Genomic DNA, 18,400 nt, shown 5'->3' with positions numbered 1-18,400 from the left:
TGCCCCTGCTTTTCTAAAGGCAGCCTTAGGGGGAAGAAGGACCAGACGGGGTGGGAACCGGAGCCTGCGCAATCTCCCAAAGGGTGGGAACTACATGACGAAAATGATCTTTGCAGAGAAGCACAGAAGCCCACCCCCCAGAGAGGAATAAACAGCAGATCCTAGAATTATGTCTGACGAATTGCTGTTTTTCACACGTGACGCTTTCCACTAGCTTGTTCAAGAGAGGGAGACTCACTCTTTCCTGCTGGCGCTTCACCCTGTACTGCTGGAGCTGCTCTTCCAGCCGTTTCCGAGCCTGAAGCCGGACCTGCTCCTCCTTCTCCAGGGGCAGTGAAGCCTCTGTTGAGCCTGAGGTGGGGAAATGGCCATTTAGAAACTCACAAGGCACCAGGGCACAGAGGACCAAGCAGAACAGCAGCTTGGCTGTTTTGCGTTTTATTACCCATACGATTTAGCTCTGAACGACACACGGCTGTCTGGTTTGAAAGGAGTGTTTGCAGATGGAGAGAAAACTGCGAGCCTCGGACACTGACCACAGAGAGGACCCACCTGGTGGCAGACACACTGGCCAAGCACAGGGGCCGTGCTCATGCCACAAGTGCATCGCCCCCTATGGGCACCCGGCTGGTAAAACAGGACACGGGCAACCTGTGCCTTTTAGTAACAAAAGAACTGAACTTGAAGCTGGTGCCAGTGTGAGTGTTCTGAGGTTCTCACCAAGCTCTAAGTCCGCTCCCTGACGTTACAGAGGAACGTGAGAAGCAATCCTGACGGGACGACAGCCGCTGAACTCGCCTTCTCCACGCAGTTATGTCTGGGCCGCTCACCTCAGTTTCCTGCCTGAGGCGGCTCCAGTCCAGGGTCTCTGCTCAAGGACAGGAGGGGAACTATTCTGACAACTTTCTGGCTAATAACAAAATTTTCAATATCTAAAATCCAAACCTTTCACTTTGGGTAAGAAAAGGGCTGAACAGCGAGTGAAAGGGAGGAGAGCCCCAGGTCTCCCCAGGGGGGTCAGACAGCAGGCTGACGGGAGCAGAGAAATGCCGCAACTGAGCCCCTTCACGGGCGGCAGCGTCTTCGAATGTGGATCCCAGGAGGTGAGTAGCTGCTGCTGAACTGCACTAGGAATTCAGCAGGGTTGTCACTAACTGCGCACTCGTCACTCAAGAGGCCTCTCATACGTCTCACAACGCTGAGGGGTCCAGACAGCAGAGACCTAGGAGCTGTGGCCTCAGGCAGGGAACCCAAATCAGCAAGCGCAGCACCAGAGACATGGCCTCGGGGCTGGGCTGGGGGCAGGCGAGCCGGGTGGGTACCTCGGGCCAGAGCTAACATACCCCTCGGGTCAGGACCCAGGGTTTCACACGACATCTTGGCTGACGTACTAACAGGTAGTTTACAGAGATGTTTAAAGTACGCTGTGGCCCTAACAAAACAATGCCTGTGAAGAACCCTCTAGTAACCAGGGAAGTGGGAGCTGCAAATGCAAGTATCAAGGCAACATCACAGCACACCCATCAGACTGGTAAAGACTCAGAGGAAACAGCCTCTGTGTCCTCTCACAGGGCGTCAGCGCCCTGGCAATGTGACCACACACGATGGAGATAAACACAGCTGTTGCTTCTGACCAAGCATTCTGCTTCTAGGGTGGAGCCCACAGAAACGAAAGCACCAAGGCTGCAAACACGCATGGGGAGATGCTCACGGCAGTACTGGTCACGTGGCTCTTACCGGCCACACGCGGGGCTCCCACCAGCCTTAAGAGAATGGATATGGAGTTGCAACAGCGGATCAGCTGATGTGGGGCAATCTCCATGTGATCAAGCTAGGTGAGGAAAGCGCACAGTCACGTGAGGGACATAACCCCGTTTTAAAAAACAATGACCCCCAAACCTGGCGGTTTTCAGAGGCCTATAAAGGACTATGTGAGAATGTGGCTGGCCTGGAGGGGAGGGGAGGGGAGGGGAGGGGGGAGGGAGGGGGAGGGGGGAGGGGAGGGGGAGGGGAGAGGGGGGAGGGGAGGGGGAGGGGAGAGGGGGGAGGGGGAGGGGAGGGGGAGGGGGGAGGGGAGGGGGAGGGGAGGGGGGGAGGGGGGGGGAGGGGGGAGGGGGAGGGGAGGGGGGAGGGGAGGGGAGGGGGGAGGGGAGGGGAGGGGGGAGGGGGGAGGGGAGGGGGGAGGGGAGGGGGAGGGGAGGGGAGGGGGGGAGGGGAGGGGGAGGGGAGGGGGAGGGGAGGGGGGAGGGGAGGGGGGGAGGGGAGGGGAGAGGGGGGAGGGGGAGGGGAGGGGAGAGGGGGGAGGGGGAGGGGAAGGGGAGGGGAAGGGAGGGGAGGGGGAGGGGAGGGGAAGGGAGGGGAGGGGAGGGGAGGGGGAGGGGAGGGGAGGGGGGAGGGGAGGGGAGGGGAGAGGGGGGAGGGGAAGGGAGGGGAGGGGAGGGGAGGGGAGGGGGAGGGGAGGGGAGGGGAGGGGAGGGGGAGGGGAGGGGAGGGGAGGGGAGGGGGAGGGGGAGGGGGAGGGGAGGGGGAGGGGAGAGGGGGGAGGGGGAGGGGAGAGGGGGGAGGGGGAGGGGAGGGGGAGGGGGGAGGGGAGGGGGAGGGAGGGGAGGGGAGGGGGAGGGAGGGGAGGGGAGGGGGAGGGGGAGGGGAGGGGAGGGGAGGGGGAGGGGAGGGGGAGGGGGGGAGGGGGAGGGGAGGGGAGGGGAGGGGAGGGGGAGGGGAGGGGGAGGGGAGGGGAGGGGAGGGGAGGGGGAGGGGAGGGGGAGGGGAGGGGGGAGGGGGGAGGGGAGGGGAGGGGGGAGGGGAGAGGGAGGGGAGGGGGAGGGGAGGGGGAGGGGAGGGGAGGGGGAGGGGGAGGGGAGGGGGAGGGGAGGGGGAGGGGAGGGGGGGGAGGGGAGGGGAGAGGGGGGAGGGGGAGGGGAGAGGGGGGAGGGGGAGGGGAGAGGGGAGGGGGAGGGGAGGGGAGGGGAGGGGAGGGGAGGGGAGGGGGAGGGGAGGGGAGGGGAGGGGGAGGGGAGGGGAGGGGAGGGGAGGGGGAGGGGGAGGGGAGGGGAGGGGAGGGGAGGGGGAGGGGAGGGGGGAGGGGAGGGGGGAGGGGAGGGGGAGGGGAGGGGAAGGGAGGGGAGGGGGAAGGAGGAGGTATTGAAGGGAGGACGAGGCTTAAAAACAGCACGTGTGAAGTGATCCCATTAAGTAAAATCACACAAGTCTGTGTATGAAAACCTACATGTTAGAAAAAGGCCTGGAGGTTTCTAGGGCTCAGAGGCTGCCAGTTTGCAACTTGTTCACCCCTGAATCCCCAGGGATTGCACAAAATAAACACTGATTAAAGTAACTCATAAAAGAAAGCCTTCAAAGTGTAACTGTCAAGATCAAAACCCCACTGGCTGCTTGCTCACCATCCAGGGTGACAAAAGACACGCACGCACAGGCCCTTTAAACTTGGGCCTCAAGTCCAAGTCACCATCAAGCCATGATGAAGTGTATCTTCTCTCTGAAATGGAGCTAATTGTTAAATGTATGACCCACCACAGTGATAAAACAGCAAATGGCACGGGGGTGCAGGGCCTGTGCCTCTGAAGGATGGTGGGTGACAAGGGCCCCGGGGTGGGGGGAGAGGGGGGAAGAGCCCAGCGGGCAGATGCTTACACAGTTGCGTTTCTTGCATAGGAAGACTGAGTCTGAGGGACTGCAAAGCTTCTTTTCTAACACTGCCCTCAGCACTAGTCCCCTGAGACTTCCTTAGGTTGTCATGGAAATCAGCCACACCTGGAGAGGCTTCAGGACCCACTGACAGCGGAGGGCCTGGGAACTGTGGCGCTGGCCCATTCGGACAGGCGGCCCCTTGGCTTCCTCCTTCATCTGAAGCTCTGTTTACCTCGACACCGGCACCTGGAAAAGAGGGCGTGCTGGGCCATCACGGTTTTAACAACTCAAGCAGGACAAGAGGGGATCTAGATACGTGAGCAATCTCCACATGCCATGGATCTGTTCACTCTGAGAGGACAGCAGGATCGTCCCCTCCTGTGGGCGGTGAGGTGGGACCAGTCACTCGACCTCGCAGAGCCTGGCACACTCACTGCAGGACGCCCTCCTCACCCTCCGCGCTACGGCTGTGGAATTTAAGGAGTAATGTTTCCTTTTCATTTAAACAAGACCAATGAGAAATCTTACAAAAGTCTGTTTTTTAAAATATAGCAAAAAAACCCTACACATGCTTAAAACATAGCTGACGATGTTTCTTAACAGGCGTTGTTACCAGCAGTGCTAACCCGTGTCACAGCCTCCAAACGAGAAATCAAAGGCAGAGTCAGAATAGCTGCTGAGGACGATTATGGCAAAGCTGAGCACAGAACCCAGAGTCTGTGCTTATGGCTGACAAACACCTGACGGATACAAAGCCAAGTTGACCAGCGGTGACTACACACGGCCACCAAGCTCACTCTCCTCCACTAACACTGTTACGAGTAGACTTGTTTATGCTCTAACTGAAACCTATTTCTGTGCCAAAAGGAAACTAGAAAGAAAGCACTCTCCCCCTGAAAGACCAGCCAGTTGGCAGCCAAAGAGCCAGGGAGCCGTGTGGAGGGGCTTCCAGGCAGGTGCCAGGGCCCCAGCACTGCAATGCCCCGGCCTCGCACAGGGTCAGCATCACCTGGTACCCAGTATGCAGCCAGGAAGTTCCCTCTGTGCCCAAGCAAATTTAAAATGGGTTTCTGTCACTTGAAACGTGACTCCCAACTAATATAGCTACTTACTGTCAGGCCTCTCTGAAAGGAAAACCAGAATATAAACGGGGCGCCCCAGACACAAAGCAGAGCGGGGAGACCCCACCACCACCCTGCACAACCATCTGTTGTTCTACACAAACAGCCCTTCAGCCTCCTGCTGGGGTCGGGGGAGGAATCCTGCATCTCAGATCCACATTAATCGGGTCAGTTCTGCTTTCTGACAGGCTTACTTACGGATCTAGGAGAGTCTCTAAACCTTGCTGTTTACATAACAAAGTCATTTTTTGAGCATCATATTACACTTCAAAAAAACCTAAAAGTAAGAAGGCCCAATAAATAATAAGACTTGATTGTTTCCAAACACAAGCCTAATTATGGATAAACAAATAACGATGACACACACACGGCCAGCACCACTTCCCGGGCGCTTCCCAAGTGCCTGCATTTCACATGGGCCCTCACGACCACCCCGAGATGCAGGTACCATTCATCTTTCCGTTTTCTCAAGAGGAGAGTGAGACTGAGATAAATCAAGGATCTTGCTTGAGGGCTCCTTGCTGTTAGTGGCAGACCTAGGAGCCGTCCCACTGTAGAGCTCTTGGTCTTGGGCCGAGCCGCACTGGCCTCACCTGGCGTTGAAGGAGCAGTAACCAGCTAAGCCATTTTAGGTGCTTGAGCACTGTTTTACAAGAACAGGAATGCAGTTTCGGCTAGTAAGTCAGTACATACACATGTTAATGATTTTCAAGCACACACTGACCAGGAAGGGGCATGGAATGGAGTGGGTAATTCACCCTGTACTTCCAATGCACAAATAACCCATTAGCTAACATGCAAATGTGATCCAATCATTCTCAGATCACTAGTGGACCATTTCTGGATCCCAGTTAGTAAAATTCTGGCAACCAACCAAAAAGGTAGCATGTTAGGCAGGGCACAATGATGTGTCAGTGAAGACCTACAGAGCCTTCACGGTAACCATGCTGCTCTGTCCTGCTGGAGCAGAAAGCTCCACAAAGTTCCCGTTCTACTTAACATGCGTGGTGCTTGATTCAAAGTTGGCATCAACTAAAAAGCAAAACAAAACCAAACCCTCATCTGATTACTAAAAACACACTCTGAATGAATTAAAAAGTTCATTACGGTCTTAGACACCACAGGCTTCCTCCAAAATGCAAGCTGACCCACGTTCTCCTGTTTGAAGGCAGAAAGTCAGCAGCACACAGAGTAACTGGCGACTTACACTGGGCTTCATCCCACTGGTCCAGTGACGTCAGGGAGCCAGTGGGCTTTGGGGGGGCCTCGGGGCGAGCCGAGATCCCACTGCCGGGTCTGTCCTCCAACAGGCCTTCCTGTACGGCCGCTGCACCGTCCATGGCTACGGTGACGCAGGCTGGGCTGACACTCGGGGGCTGCAAGTGAACCGCGAGCGAGTTTGGTTTCTGCCATCAGCAACGGCCAAGAGCTCCTGGGAGGGACCGCACTGGGTTTGCCATTTTCGGAAGATCTAAAGTCTCACAAATGACCTGAAATCAAACTAAGTAATACCATGATACCTGACGGGAGAAAAAAGAGAAAAAAGGTATTATGAAACTTCATTTGTCAGACTTGAAGTGACAATTCCAAGACTAACATTTGGTTCCCAATTTGTATAATAAACAAATATAGATTTATTCATTCAACAAATAATCCTTGAGCACCTACAACATCCTAGATTTTGAGGATAAAATGATGAACCAGCCCCACCTGGGCCCATCCCCGCAGGGCGCCTGCACTCGTGCCGGCTAAAGACCGTCCCGCCAGGGTGAGAAGCTCCACAAGCGGCGCTAGAATCGGCAGAGGTGGCCACGGAGCTGGGGGTGGCCTTGGGTGACTGAGGAGCTGAGTCTGTATTTATTTAAATTTAACTAATTTGTGTGTAAATAGCCACAGGTGGCCAGTGGCTTCTGTACTGGACACACAGGCCCAAGAGCTCACAGGGCTCAAAGGACAAGCTCCTGCCCCAGGAGACCTGGCATGTCAGTGCCCAAGCCACAGCTCAGATCCAGAGGGCAACGTGGAAGACGCGATGGCGTGGGACATGGTAAACCGGACACTGTTGGAGGAAAGCACAGGGGGCGAGGACACAGGGAAGTAGCCGTCCCGGGATGGGGGCAGAGACAGCATGTCACAGCAGGTAACCGACGCATCCTTCATTTCTCGCAGGATCTGTTATCTTTCAGCCCATCCTGCCAGGCTGAGTTTAAGGTAGCAAAACTTTGCCCGAAGTCTGGCAACTGGTTATCACTTTTGAAGTGTAATGAGGATACTATCACGGGTTTCAGGACAAAAATTTACATGACTTTCCTCCCCAGCTTACAAACCCCATATAGACGTTTCTGAAGAGCCTAAGCAGGAGCTGCCTCTCACTGGACAGGCAGGTGCACCTGCTTCTCCACGGTCCTCTGTCACCCTGTCACCCACGAACACACACCCTGTGGCTGGCACAACCTGGCCTACCCCGTGGTGAGGCCCAGCGACGGGAACCCGGTGGTGTTTGGCCTGCAGCTCCAATCATCCACACGTTCCCCTCTGCAACGTGGCGCCCGACAGGCCAGCGATACCATGGATCAATAACAGTGCTGTTACGAATACAAAAAGGCTATGTCTACTTTTTTTTTGTGGCCACGCCTCTCGGCTTGCAGGATCTTAGTTCCCGGGTCCTCGGCAGTGAAGGTGCAGAGTCCTAACCGCTGGACCAGCAGGGGATTCCCTATGTCTACTATTAAGCGTAGAGCTAGTACTAAGGGTCTGTATTTGAAAGGACCACGGATAGAAATGTGTGAAAACATGGGAAACTGTTGCCAATGCCCTTCTCTCCTTGACCCCAGGCAAATCCCCATGGACCCTTCCATGTCTACCATCAGGCACTGCTCTCAAGTCCCTCCTGGGCCTCAGGGAAAGCACGTGGCCCACTCGCTTCTGCCATCATGATACCCCCTGCAAGCATATCACACCGCGGTGTGTGTGCGCCTATCTCTTCCATCACGCTGTAAGATCCTGGACGCAGAAATCACCACTCCAAGTCTGCCCCTACCCCCTGGCACATCCCCTACACAGAGCAGTGCTCAGTGCAGGCTACCGACTTAAATCTCTGCCTCACCAAGTTCCACCCCTTAACAACCAAGCTAGTGGTTCCAAAACAAAACGATAGCAGTATTTGCATCCTTGGGCATCCACAACGCCTTGTCAAATACAGAATAAGTCTGTTTCTACTAAACGCAGTTGGGAGCCGCAGTTCTAGCGAGGGCAAAGAACACCCGGGGAGGTATAAACTGGGAGAGCTGCACGTAAATGGCCACAGGCCAGATAAGCAGTGTCAGTGAGCCGGAAGAGCGGGCCAGCCAGCGGGACAGGACTTACCTATGAAAGACAGAACATGCCAACCAAAAAAGGGAGGGCAGAGGGGGCAGCCAAGGAGCCACAGAGAATGCGCCACCGAGACAAGCAGTGACAACACCTGACACTGTGCAGGAAAGAGGAACACGGCCGAGATGCTCACGTCCACTGCGGAAGGCACGCCGAAGACAAATGCATCGGGCCGTCTGAGCCCAGTGCCGACGCACACTCCACTCACTGGCTTCCCTTTATTTGGATTTCTTACTAAACAAGAAGCCTTCTGATTCCCAAGGAGCCCTAGCCCCTCCAGAGATGGATGGTGCAGCCCCCGAGAGTTCGAGACCCTGTGACTGTGACTTGTTCTGGTAACTTAGGAAGGTGGCTCCTGTTCACACGCAGCTCTTCCTGAAGCCAGATAAGAGACGGAATTCACAGACCACCAGCAGCAGCCTCTGGTGAAGGGACACTTCTCTCTGTCCATAATACCCTGGCATTCTCCGTGTATCTTCAGCCTCCTGCGAATTTTACTTAGCATGATTCAGTTGTCCAGGGCCTCATTATCTCAGACTGCTGACAAAAACAGGGCAAGGAGGGTCAGACAGCTGGGAGCACATCACAAGGAAGCTGTTCTTAGTAACATGCGCTCCATTTTGTGATTAAAAAGCAGAGATTAGCCTAATCACAGTACTGTTTTTGACCACGTGCATTCTGCTGTTTCCCAGAGGGAAGAGATGAGGCAAACTGTCACTTAGAACTTCGCAAAGTGCGTGTAACTCTAGGTCCACCACTGTCTGACATCAAGAGACTTCAGATGGAGAAACTACCATCTCAGGCACCTATGTGACTTCCAGCTTCCCCCAGACAGCAGATTACATGGATTTGGTATATGCACATTAACAGCTCCATCTACCCCATCTTCTTTAAGATGTTCCTATCGGCAATTAGAAACTACAGGGCATGGGAATTCCCTGGTGGTCCAGTGGTTAGGACTCTGGACCACCAGCACATGCACTGCCGATGGCGTGGCTTCGATCCCTGGTCGGGGAACTAAGATCCTGCAAGCCACGTGGGGCAGCCAAAAAGAAAAGAAAAGAAAAGAAAAGAAAAACAACAGAGCATGGCCAAAGTGAAAACCCGGAAAGCCTAATGTCACCATATAGCAGTGTAATGTAAAGGACAGACTCAGGTATCAGACATCTTGGCTGCAGGTCCTGACTCCCCGACCCTCACCTGTGAGATCATGGGCAGATTTCTTAACCACTCTTAGCTGGTGATCTCATCAGTAAGATGATGAGAAAAAGAATAAAAAACCTGTGCCAGGATTAACTGCACACATCCAATGAGCTCAATAAATAGCAGCTATTATTATTAGTGTTATTTTCCCTTCAATTGCTGCTTATCAATAGGTAAAAGCCAACTGAAGATATTCTCATTCAAGAAAGTATACAAGGTATGGTACACACACACACACACACACACACACACGCCAGAATATTACTCAGCCATAAAAAAAGAACAAAATTTTGCCACTTGTGACAACATGGATAGACCTGGAAGGCATTATGCTTAGTGAAATAAATCAGACAGAGAAAGATAAATACTGTATGTTATCACTATGGAATCTAAAAAGAAAGCAAATGAACAAATATAACAAAACAGAAACAAACTCACAGATAGAGAGAACAAACTAGTGGTTACCAGAGAGGCGAAGGGAAGGGGGAGGGGCAAAGTAGGTGAAGGGGATTAAGAAGTACAAACTACAAGGTATAAAATAAATAAGTTACAAGGATGCAATGTACAGCACAAAGAATATAGCCAATATTTTATAATAACTTTGTATGGAGTCTAATTTATAAAAACATCAGGGACTTCCCTGGCAGTCCAGTAATTAAGACTCTGTGCTCCCACTGCAGGGGGCATGGGTTCGATCCCTGGTTGGGGAATTAGGATCCCGCATGCTGCACGGCATGGCCAAAAAAACACAAAAAAAACCCCATCAAATTACTATGTTATACTCCTGAAACTAACATAATATTGTAAGTTTAGTTAAATTAAAAAATTATACTGCTGCTTAAGGCAACTGGCTAAAAAAAAAAAAAAGGTACTTTTGAATCTGAGTCATGTCAGATGATTTTTATTTCCTTTTCTTGCCATTCAAGGTCCACTGGAACTGAAGGCTATAACTCCAATAAAAAGTTATATTTGCAATATTTAAGGGACAATTTAAAATGTAAAAAAAAAGAAAAATCCACGAGTCACCTGTAAATGGCTTACAACGTCCCAGGTTTTCAATCACACTGACAATCAAATCTAAGCCTCTCACCACGAACTAGGAAGCTGCATAGCATCTGACCCCTCCCGACACTGCATCCTTGTTCCCTATCATTTTCTTCCTTTTTCATTACATACTTGCCATACTTCTCTGCCTCAAAACACCAAACCTCCTCCTCCCTCAGGGTCACCACACTTGCTGTTCATTCTGCCCGAAACACTCTTATCCCACAGTTTTGCATGGCTAGTTTCTTGTCACAGAGGCCTTGGCTCAAAAGTCACCTCCGCCGACGGGCGCTCCTACAGACCCACCCCAAGCACCGCCCAATACTCTCTCAGCAATGACCTCATTTATCCTCCGCATCCCTCCACGACGGCGTGAGCTCAGTGAGGGCAGGGACCCTGACACGACTTCGGCTCTGGATCCCAGCACCTACAATGAACAGTGCCGCTCACACGACCGACACTCAACAAACAGTTGCTGAATGAAGGCTGAGCTGTTCACCTGCACCACCTGCAGGCTAGTGACTACGCCTGACCCCACTGCCTCTGGAAGGTATCACTGCACCAGTGAAACGCCTCTAAGCACCCGAGAATCGAGATGGAATCGAGGTGGACTGAGAGGCTGAGAGCACACGGGCTCTTTAAACCAGGCTTCACACTAACCACCCGACACCATGTCACGCATGTCATCTTGACAGAAGTTCTGCAAAAGAACAAGACCAACGGCAGTTGTGGGCACCTCTGAACAGATCACTCCCCGGCACGGGTAGACAGCGCTCCGGAAGGGCTCGAATGTATGTATATTTATGAAGCCAGTTCCCTAACAGCTGCACAGGCCGGCTTCCAGGCCCGGAGGCTACCAACGGTGAGGAGCCGGACTAGCGCGGGGCGTTGTCGCTCTAGGCGGAGCCGCGGCCCGCCCTCCGCGTCCGCCCCGGCCCCGCCGCCCTTCGCCCGGCCCCCACCTCGACCGCGCCGCGGTTCCCTAGCTCCCCGCGCCCTCCCCGGCCGGAGCCCCTGCCCAGGCGCCACCCCGCGACCCTCACCCCGGCGCTGAGGAAGCCGCGGCGAACGCCCCGCCCGGCCGCTCAGGCGGAGACGTGGCCCCGCGCGGGGCGGAGCTCGGCGAGGCGACGGAGTCCGGCCCCCCGGAAACAGCCAGTGCGCGCAGTCTCCGTTCCGGAAGAGAGAAGGTCCTCTTCTGCTAGCCAGCAGCCGCCCTCGGGCCGGGACTGCCCCAGCTGCAGTGTCGAGCTCGAGCCCACTCACAACTGGCCCGAGGCGGATTTGAAAAAGTGAGTTTGGGGCTCTTCCCCTTGTCAGAAACACAGCTCCCGGACTTACCGGCCCAACTCCAACAGGAAGCCGGGCAATTGAGCTTCCGGCGGAAGTGGCGTGCCTAAGCTCCGGTCCCCGCCCCCGCCCCGCCCCAGCTGTCAGTGTATGGGCGTCCTGGCCCCGCCCCTACCGTGTTGGGGGCGTGGCTAGTAAGCTCCCGGGAGCGGGGGCTGGGTCCGTGTGGCTCGGAGGTGGTGGCGCTGGATGCTGGCCTTGGCCCCTCAGCACCTAACCTTCTACCGCGCTAGTCCTTACTTGTCTTTCAGGTACAAATGCAAAAGTGACTCCTGCCTTGGAGCCGTAGCAGTGTTTATTTATATATGTGTGTGTATATATGTTTTTTTTTTTCCAATCTTTAGAAAGAAAATTGTTGGCATAGGGCATGAGGTTTAGGTGAAGGTATTTTTCTTTCTTTTTTGTCTACTGGTATCAAATTGTTCCAGCACTGTTTATTGAAAAGTCTATTCTTCCTCCATTAACTTGCTTTTGTACATTTGTCAAGTCAGTTGGCTGCTTCTTGGCTGTTTCTGGGTTCTCTGCACCGTTCCGTTGATCACCATGCCTATCCCTCTGCCAACAGCGCAGTCTTCACCGCGGTAGCTTTACAGCAAGCCATAAACCGGGTTAGATGATTCCTCCCACTTTACTCTTTTTCATGACTGTTCTAACTATTCTGGGGTCCATGTCCTTCCAGATAAATTTTGGAATAAACTTGTCTGTGTCCACAAATATCCTTTGTGGGATTTTGATAGGAATTGCATTAAAACTATAAATCAATTTGGGGAAAATTGGCATCTTTACTATGTTGAGTCTTTCAATCCGTGAACATGATATGTCTCTCCATTTATTTAGATCTTTGATTTCTTTCATCAGCATTTTGTAATTTTCAGCATACAGATTCTGTACATGTTCTGTTAAAGTTTATACGTAAGTATTTCATTTTCTTTGGAGTGACTGTAAATGATATTGTGTTTTAAATTTTGGTTTCCACATGTTCATTGTCGGTATATGGAAATGTGATCGAATTCTGTGTGTTGATCTTGTATCCTGAGACCTTGCTGAACTCATTTATTAGTTCTAGGAGATTTTTGGTTGTAAATTCCTTGGAATTTTCTGCATAGCTTATCATGTCATCTGCAAGTGCAAAATTTAACTCAAAATGATCATGGACTTAAGTGTAAAAATGTGTGAAACTATAAAACTTTTACAAAAAAAAAATAGGAGAAAATTTTCAGGACTGAGGGCTTGGTGAAGAGTTCTTAGACATGACATCAAAAGCACAATCCACAAAAGAAAGAGATCAATAAATTGGCCTTAATCAAAGTTAAACATTTTCATTTTGAGAAAGACTCTATTAAGAGGATGAAAAGACAAGCCACAGACTGCAAGAAAATATTTACAAACTACATGAAGGACTGGTACCTAAAATATTTTAAGAACTCTCAAAACGTAAAATTAAAAAAAATACGGTTAGAATATAAGCAAATATATGAAGAGATGTTTCACCAAAAAGGATATATGGATGGCAAATAAGCTTGCTTGTGAAAGATGTTCAACATCACTAGCCGTTACAGAAATGCAAATTAAGATCACCTTGATATATTACGTCACACCTATCAGAGCAGCCAAAATAAAATAGCAGCAATACCAAGTGCTGGCAATGATTTGGAGAAACTAGATCTCTTATCTATGTTGCTGATGGGAATGTACAGTGGTACAGCCACTCTGGAATACAGCTTGGCAATTTCTCTAAAAATTAAACATATACTTAATTATATGACCCAGCAACTGCACTCTTGGGTATTTATCTCAGAGAAATGAAACTTAGGTCCACACAAAAGCCTGTACACTATTGTTCGTAGTAGCTTTATTTACAATAGCTCGAAACTGCAACCAACCAATGTTCAACCAATCCTACAATGGATAAATGGTTAAACAAACCATGGTACATCCACACCATGAATTCTACTCAGCATTAAAAAGGAACTAGTGATACATGCAACAACTTGGATGAATCTCATCAGCATTATGCTGAGGGAGGAAACCAACCTCCAAAGGACTATACTGTATGATAGGATTTCACATATATAACATTCACGAAATAACAAAATCATAGAGATGGAAAACAGATTAGTGGTTGCCAAGGAATAGTGTGGGTGAGTGGGACTAAAACGGGCAGGACGAAGGAGGTCCTTGTGGTGATGAAGCAGTTCTGCACCTTAATTGCAGTGGTGGATCCATGAATCTGCACATGGGATAAAATGACAGAGAGCTGAGCACATGCTCTGGACCAGTGTCAGTTTCCTGGTTTTGATGTTGTACCACAGCCGTATGGGATGCAACCAGTGGGGCACACTGAGGAAATAATTAAATTAGCAAGTGAAGTGTGACAAACACTAAATTTAAATACAAACAGAAACAAAGGAGCCTAATTATATATTAAATTGATGGCATATCCATGCAGAAAAAAAACTAATCTCAGTAAATTTTTAAAGTTTTATTAAGTTATTATTTACATACAATATAATTAACTCATTTTATGTGTACTATTCAATGATTTTTAAAGTAAATTCAGTTACACTTACTAAATTTTAGTAAATAAAACTGGATTCACTACATTTAGTAAGTAAAACTGGATTTAGTACAGAGTGTTTCAGGACATTCTGATAAGCCCTGAAGGATCCTTCTTGCCCATGTACATGCAGTCACTGCCCATTACCCTTCTCCCAGCCCCTGACAACCACTAATCTACTTTCTGTTTCTATGGATTGGCCTATCCTGGACATACCATGTAAAAAGAATCACACACTATGCAGCCTTTTGTGACTGCCTTCTCTTTTAATTAGCATGTTTTGAGATTCATCCATATTTTATCATGTATCAGAACTTTGTTCCTTTGAGGGCTGTGTAATATTCCACTGTCTGGATATACCCCATTTTATGATCCATTAATCTGTGGATGGACACATTCCAGTGCCTCAAATGTGCTGCTCAGTGTTCTTTTTTTTTTTTTTTTTTAAACATATATTTGTATTTCCAAATAAAGTCCTTCAATCAGTTCTTTCTTTATTTATTTAGTTATGGCTGTGTTGGGTCTTTGTTTCTGCGAGAGGGCTTTCTCCAGTTGTGGCAAGCGGGGGCCACTCCTCATCGTGGTGCGCGGGCCTCTCACTGTCGCGGCCTCTCTCGCTGCGGAGCACAGGCTCCAGACGCGCAGGCTCAGTAATTGTGGCTCACGGGCCCAGTCGCTCCGCGGCATGTGGGATCTTCCCAGACCAGGGCTCGAACCCGTGTCCCCTGCATTGGCAGGCAGACCCTCAACCACTGCGCCACCAGGGAAGCCCCTGCTCAGTGTTCTTGGTGGGGGTGTTAGATGAGGGACACAGGAGACGCAAGATCCCTGCTCTGGTCCAGCTTCCTTTTTGCGGGGAAGACCAGACCTTCAGAGTGATAACTCACAAAGCTGGCAGGGTGTTAGGGTGGGAGGGACTGCCATTTACATTGGGACATTCTTTTTTTTTTTTTTTTAATAAACTTATTTATTTATTATTTATTTTTGGCTGTGTTGGGTCTTCGTTGCTGCCCACGGGCTTTCTCTAGTTGCGGCGAGCGGGGGCTACTCTTCATTGCGGTGTGGTGGCTTCTCATTGCGGTGGCTTCTCTTGTTGCAGAGCACGGGCTCTAGGCGCGTGGGCTTCAGTAGTTGTGGCATGCAGGCTCAGTAGTTGTGGCTCGTGGGCTCTAGAGCGCAGGCTTAGTAGTTGTGGCGCACGGGCTTAGTTGCTCCACGGTGTGTGGGATCTTCCCAGACCAGGGCTCGAACCTGTGTCCCCTGCATTGGCAGGCAGATTTTTAACCACTATGCCACCAGGGAAGCCCCTACATTGGGTTATTCTTCATTCATTCATTAAGTATTCATTGTGGTCTACTGTATGCCACATACCATTCTAGACACCGTATACAATCCCTGCTGTCAAGGAGCTTACATTTTACCCCAGAGCCAGGCAACAAGCACAGAAATACAAGACAGGAAGTTTAGAGAGGACCCCTCAGCTGAGTTGCTCAAAACACATGAAGAAAGTAAGAAAAGGCGTCATGCAGGTAATTGTGGGACAGCAAGGAGAGCCACGGGTTTGGGTTTTTTTGTTTTTTAACTTTATTTTTAATTTTTAAAAAATTGAAGTGTAGTTAATTTGCAATGTTGTGTTAGTTGCTGGTGTACTGCAAAGTGATTCAGTTATACATACATATATATATATATATATATATATATATATATATATATATATATATATATATATGGCTACTCTTTTTCAGATTCTTTTCCCTTATAGGTTATTACAAGATGCTGAATACAGTTCCCTGTGCTGTACAGTAGGTCCTTGTTGTTTACCTATTTTATATATACTGGTGTGTATATGTTAATCCCAAACTTCAATGTTTTCTTTGAGGAAGTCATATTCGAGCTGACTTTGTGTGACGAGGAGGCCGGCGCGTGCAGGTCGGGAGGAGCTTTACGAGGGAAGGAATCGCACATCCAGAGCAGGAGGGGTCCGAGATGAGGCGGGATGGAAGCAAGCCGCACAGGGTCCGTCAGAGTGGTGGGAAGCCACTGGCGCGTTTCAAGCAGGGGTGACGTCATCTGCGTGGTGTGTGAAGAGGTGGCTCAGGTGCCGTGTGGACATGGGTTGCGGGCACCTTGAGACTGCGGCCCTGCTGGCCGGGGCAGAGGCTCAGCCCCGTCCTGCGACGGATCGACTAGCTGAGGCGTCCCTGGGGGCTCAGGTGAGAAAGAATTCTCCACCCACTCCTGCAAAGCCTCAGAAAACACTGGACCCTTCCTAAAGACTGAAAACCAAAGGAGAAGACGGCGCGGGTGTGTCTTAGCTTCCTGTGGCCACTATGACAAGCCACACCAAACCACACGGATTCACCCTCTCGCGCTGCTGGAGGTCAGACGTCCATGGTGTTCCTCCTTCTCCCCGCTCTGGGAGGAGCAGTTTCCTTGGCCTCTTCCAGCTCCCATGGCCTGTCTTGGCTTGCGGCTCTCCCTCTGCCTTCAAACCGTCACTCCAGCCTCTGGTTCTGTCACATCTTTTTCCACCTGCCCTTCCTGCCTCCCTTGCAATTGCACTGAGCGCCCACAGAACAATCCAGAGTTGTCTCACCTTAAGGTCCTTAACCTGCAAAGTCCCTTCTGCTAGATAAGGTGACATTCACAGGTTCCAGGGTCAGGACATGGACGTCTTTGGAGACAGGGGCAGAGGGCATTATTCAGCCTGCCACGGGGTGTTAATAGTATATAGGGTGTGGGGTTTGCCTAAAGGAAACCCACCTGATTTTATAAAACCCTGTGGTGTTTCATGTCTGATGACAAAGTGTTATGGGCTGAACTGTGTCTGCCTCTGCCACCCTAAATTCACATATCGAAGCCCTAACCCTCAGGACCTCAGAATGTGACTGTGTGCAGAAATAGGGCCTCTAAATGGGTGACTGAGGTAAAATGAGGCCATATGCGTGGGCCCCAACCTAATGTGACTGGTGTCCTTATAAGAGGAGGAGATCAGGGCACACACACACAGGGACGACCACGTGGGGACATGGGGAGAAGACGGCCGTCTACACGCCCAGGAGAGAGGCCTCAGGGGGAACCAGCCCCGCGACACCTATCTCCAGAACTGTGAGACCGGAAATGTCTGCTGTTTAGGCCTCCCCATCTGTGGTGCGTGTTATGCAGGCCCCGGGGACCAGCACACAGAGCTGCTACTGAGAGCAGTGCCGCTCACAGCAGCACGGACGGTTGGGTCAGCACTCAACACGGCTTCCCACACTCATCCTGCCAGGCTGCTCCGGGTGGGCGGGGGAGAACCAGAGATGAGGATACAGGTCAGGCTCACCGTCTCCAGAAGGAAACACACAGAAAACAAAATGAGAGAACACACTAGGCTCAACAGAGAGGAGGGGAAGAGCCCCAGGAGAGGGGTGCAAAGCAGGGTCTGTGTGAGCACCCGACTGCCAGCGGTCAGCAGACGCTTCAGCCAAGTTTACACCAGCGAGCAAGCCGGGAAGCGTCCTGCTCTGAATTGTGAAGGGGAGATAAACAGTAAGGAAACGTTTCCTTTCCAATGGTCGGCACCAGGAAGAAAGCCAGACAGGCTGATGCTAGAACGGCTGGTTGGGAGGCCCCTCCAGGGAGCGGGTCTGGGCCAAGCCCTGAGTGGGGAGGAGACATCGCCAGGCAGCCCGGGCGAGGGCCCAGGTTTGGGTCTAGCTGCAGAAGACCCTGGGGAGGTTTGCTGAGGGAGGGGCGGGGGCCACCCAGTGCTGGGCCTTTGTGGGCCGTGGTAGCACCATTCATTCCTAACAAGCCAACCCAAACCGCAGTGGCTTCAAGCAACTATTATTTCTCACGATTATACTGGTTGGGGGCAGTGGCGTGCTGGTGTTTAACAACCTTCTCTCCAGAAAAAAACAACAAAATGACCCTGATTTGCAGCATTTACCCATCTCCATGGTGTAAATACTCCTAGTGGGGCCAGTTTCAAGCTACCAACAGTGAGGTCCACAGACCGGATCAAAGGCAGCACCGCAGAGAACCTACAGGTACAGTTGTAGACGCCCTCGGGAGCAGAGGCAACGGCCAGATGCACACGTTTATCAAGAAGGGCTGAGTCCTGGGT

At 51.3% G+C, this 18,400-nt stretch overlaps 1 protein-coding gene across 4 annotated transcripts in view; it reads right to left on the bottom strand.

Moving 5' to 3' along the window:
* The window catches only part of GOLGA3 (golgin A3), a 45,246-nt gene extending 33,497 nt beyond the window's left edge, over positions 1-11,749 (bottom strand). The window contains exons 1-4 of one of the 4 annotated variants that reach the window (XM_068562187.1): positions 11,727-11,749; positions 5,974-6,286; positions 3,649-3,891; positions 239-351 (exon numbers count right to left, since the gene is read on the bottom strand). In XM_068562187.1, coding sequence (XP_068418288.1) covers positions 239-351; positions 3,649-3,891; positions 5,974-6,106 — 489 coding nt within the window. In that variant the 5' untranslated portion in view covers positions 6,107-6,286; positions 11,727-11,749. Of the gene's footprint in view, positions 1-238; positions 352-3,648; positions 3,892-5,973; positions 6,287-6,476; positions 7,973-11,428; positions 11,694-11,726 lie in introns of those variants that run through there. The other 3 variants (XM_068562185.1, XM_068562188.1, XM_068562186.1) reach the window with 3 other exon arrangements.
* Between the last annotated feature and the right edge of the window lie 6,651 nt (positions 11,750-18,400).

This window comes from Eschrichtius robustus, chromosome 14 (assembly GCF_028021215.1).
Source record: "Eschrichtius robustus isolate mEscRob2 chromosome 14, mEscRob2.pri, whole genome shotgun sequence".
NCBI lineage: Eukaryota > Metazoa > Chordata > Mammalia > Artiodactyla > Eschrichtiidae > Eschrichtius > Eschrichtius robustus.
This window is presented reverse-complemented; position numbering and strand designations above follow the sequence as displayed.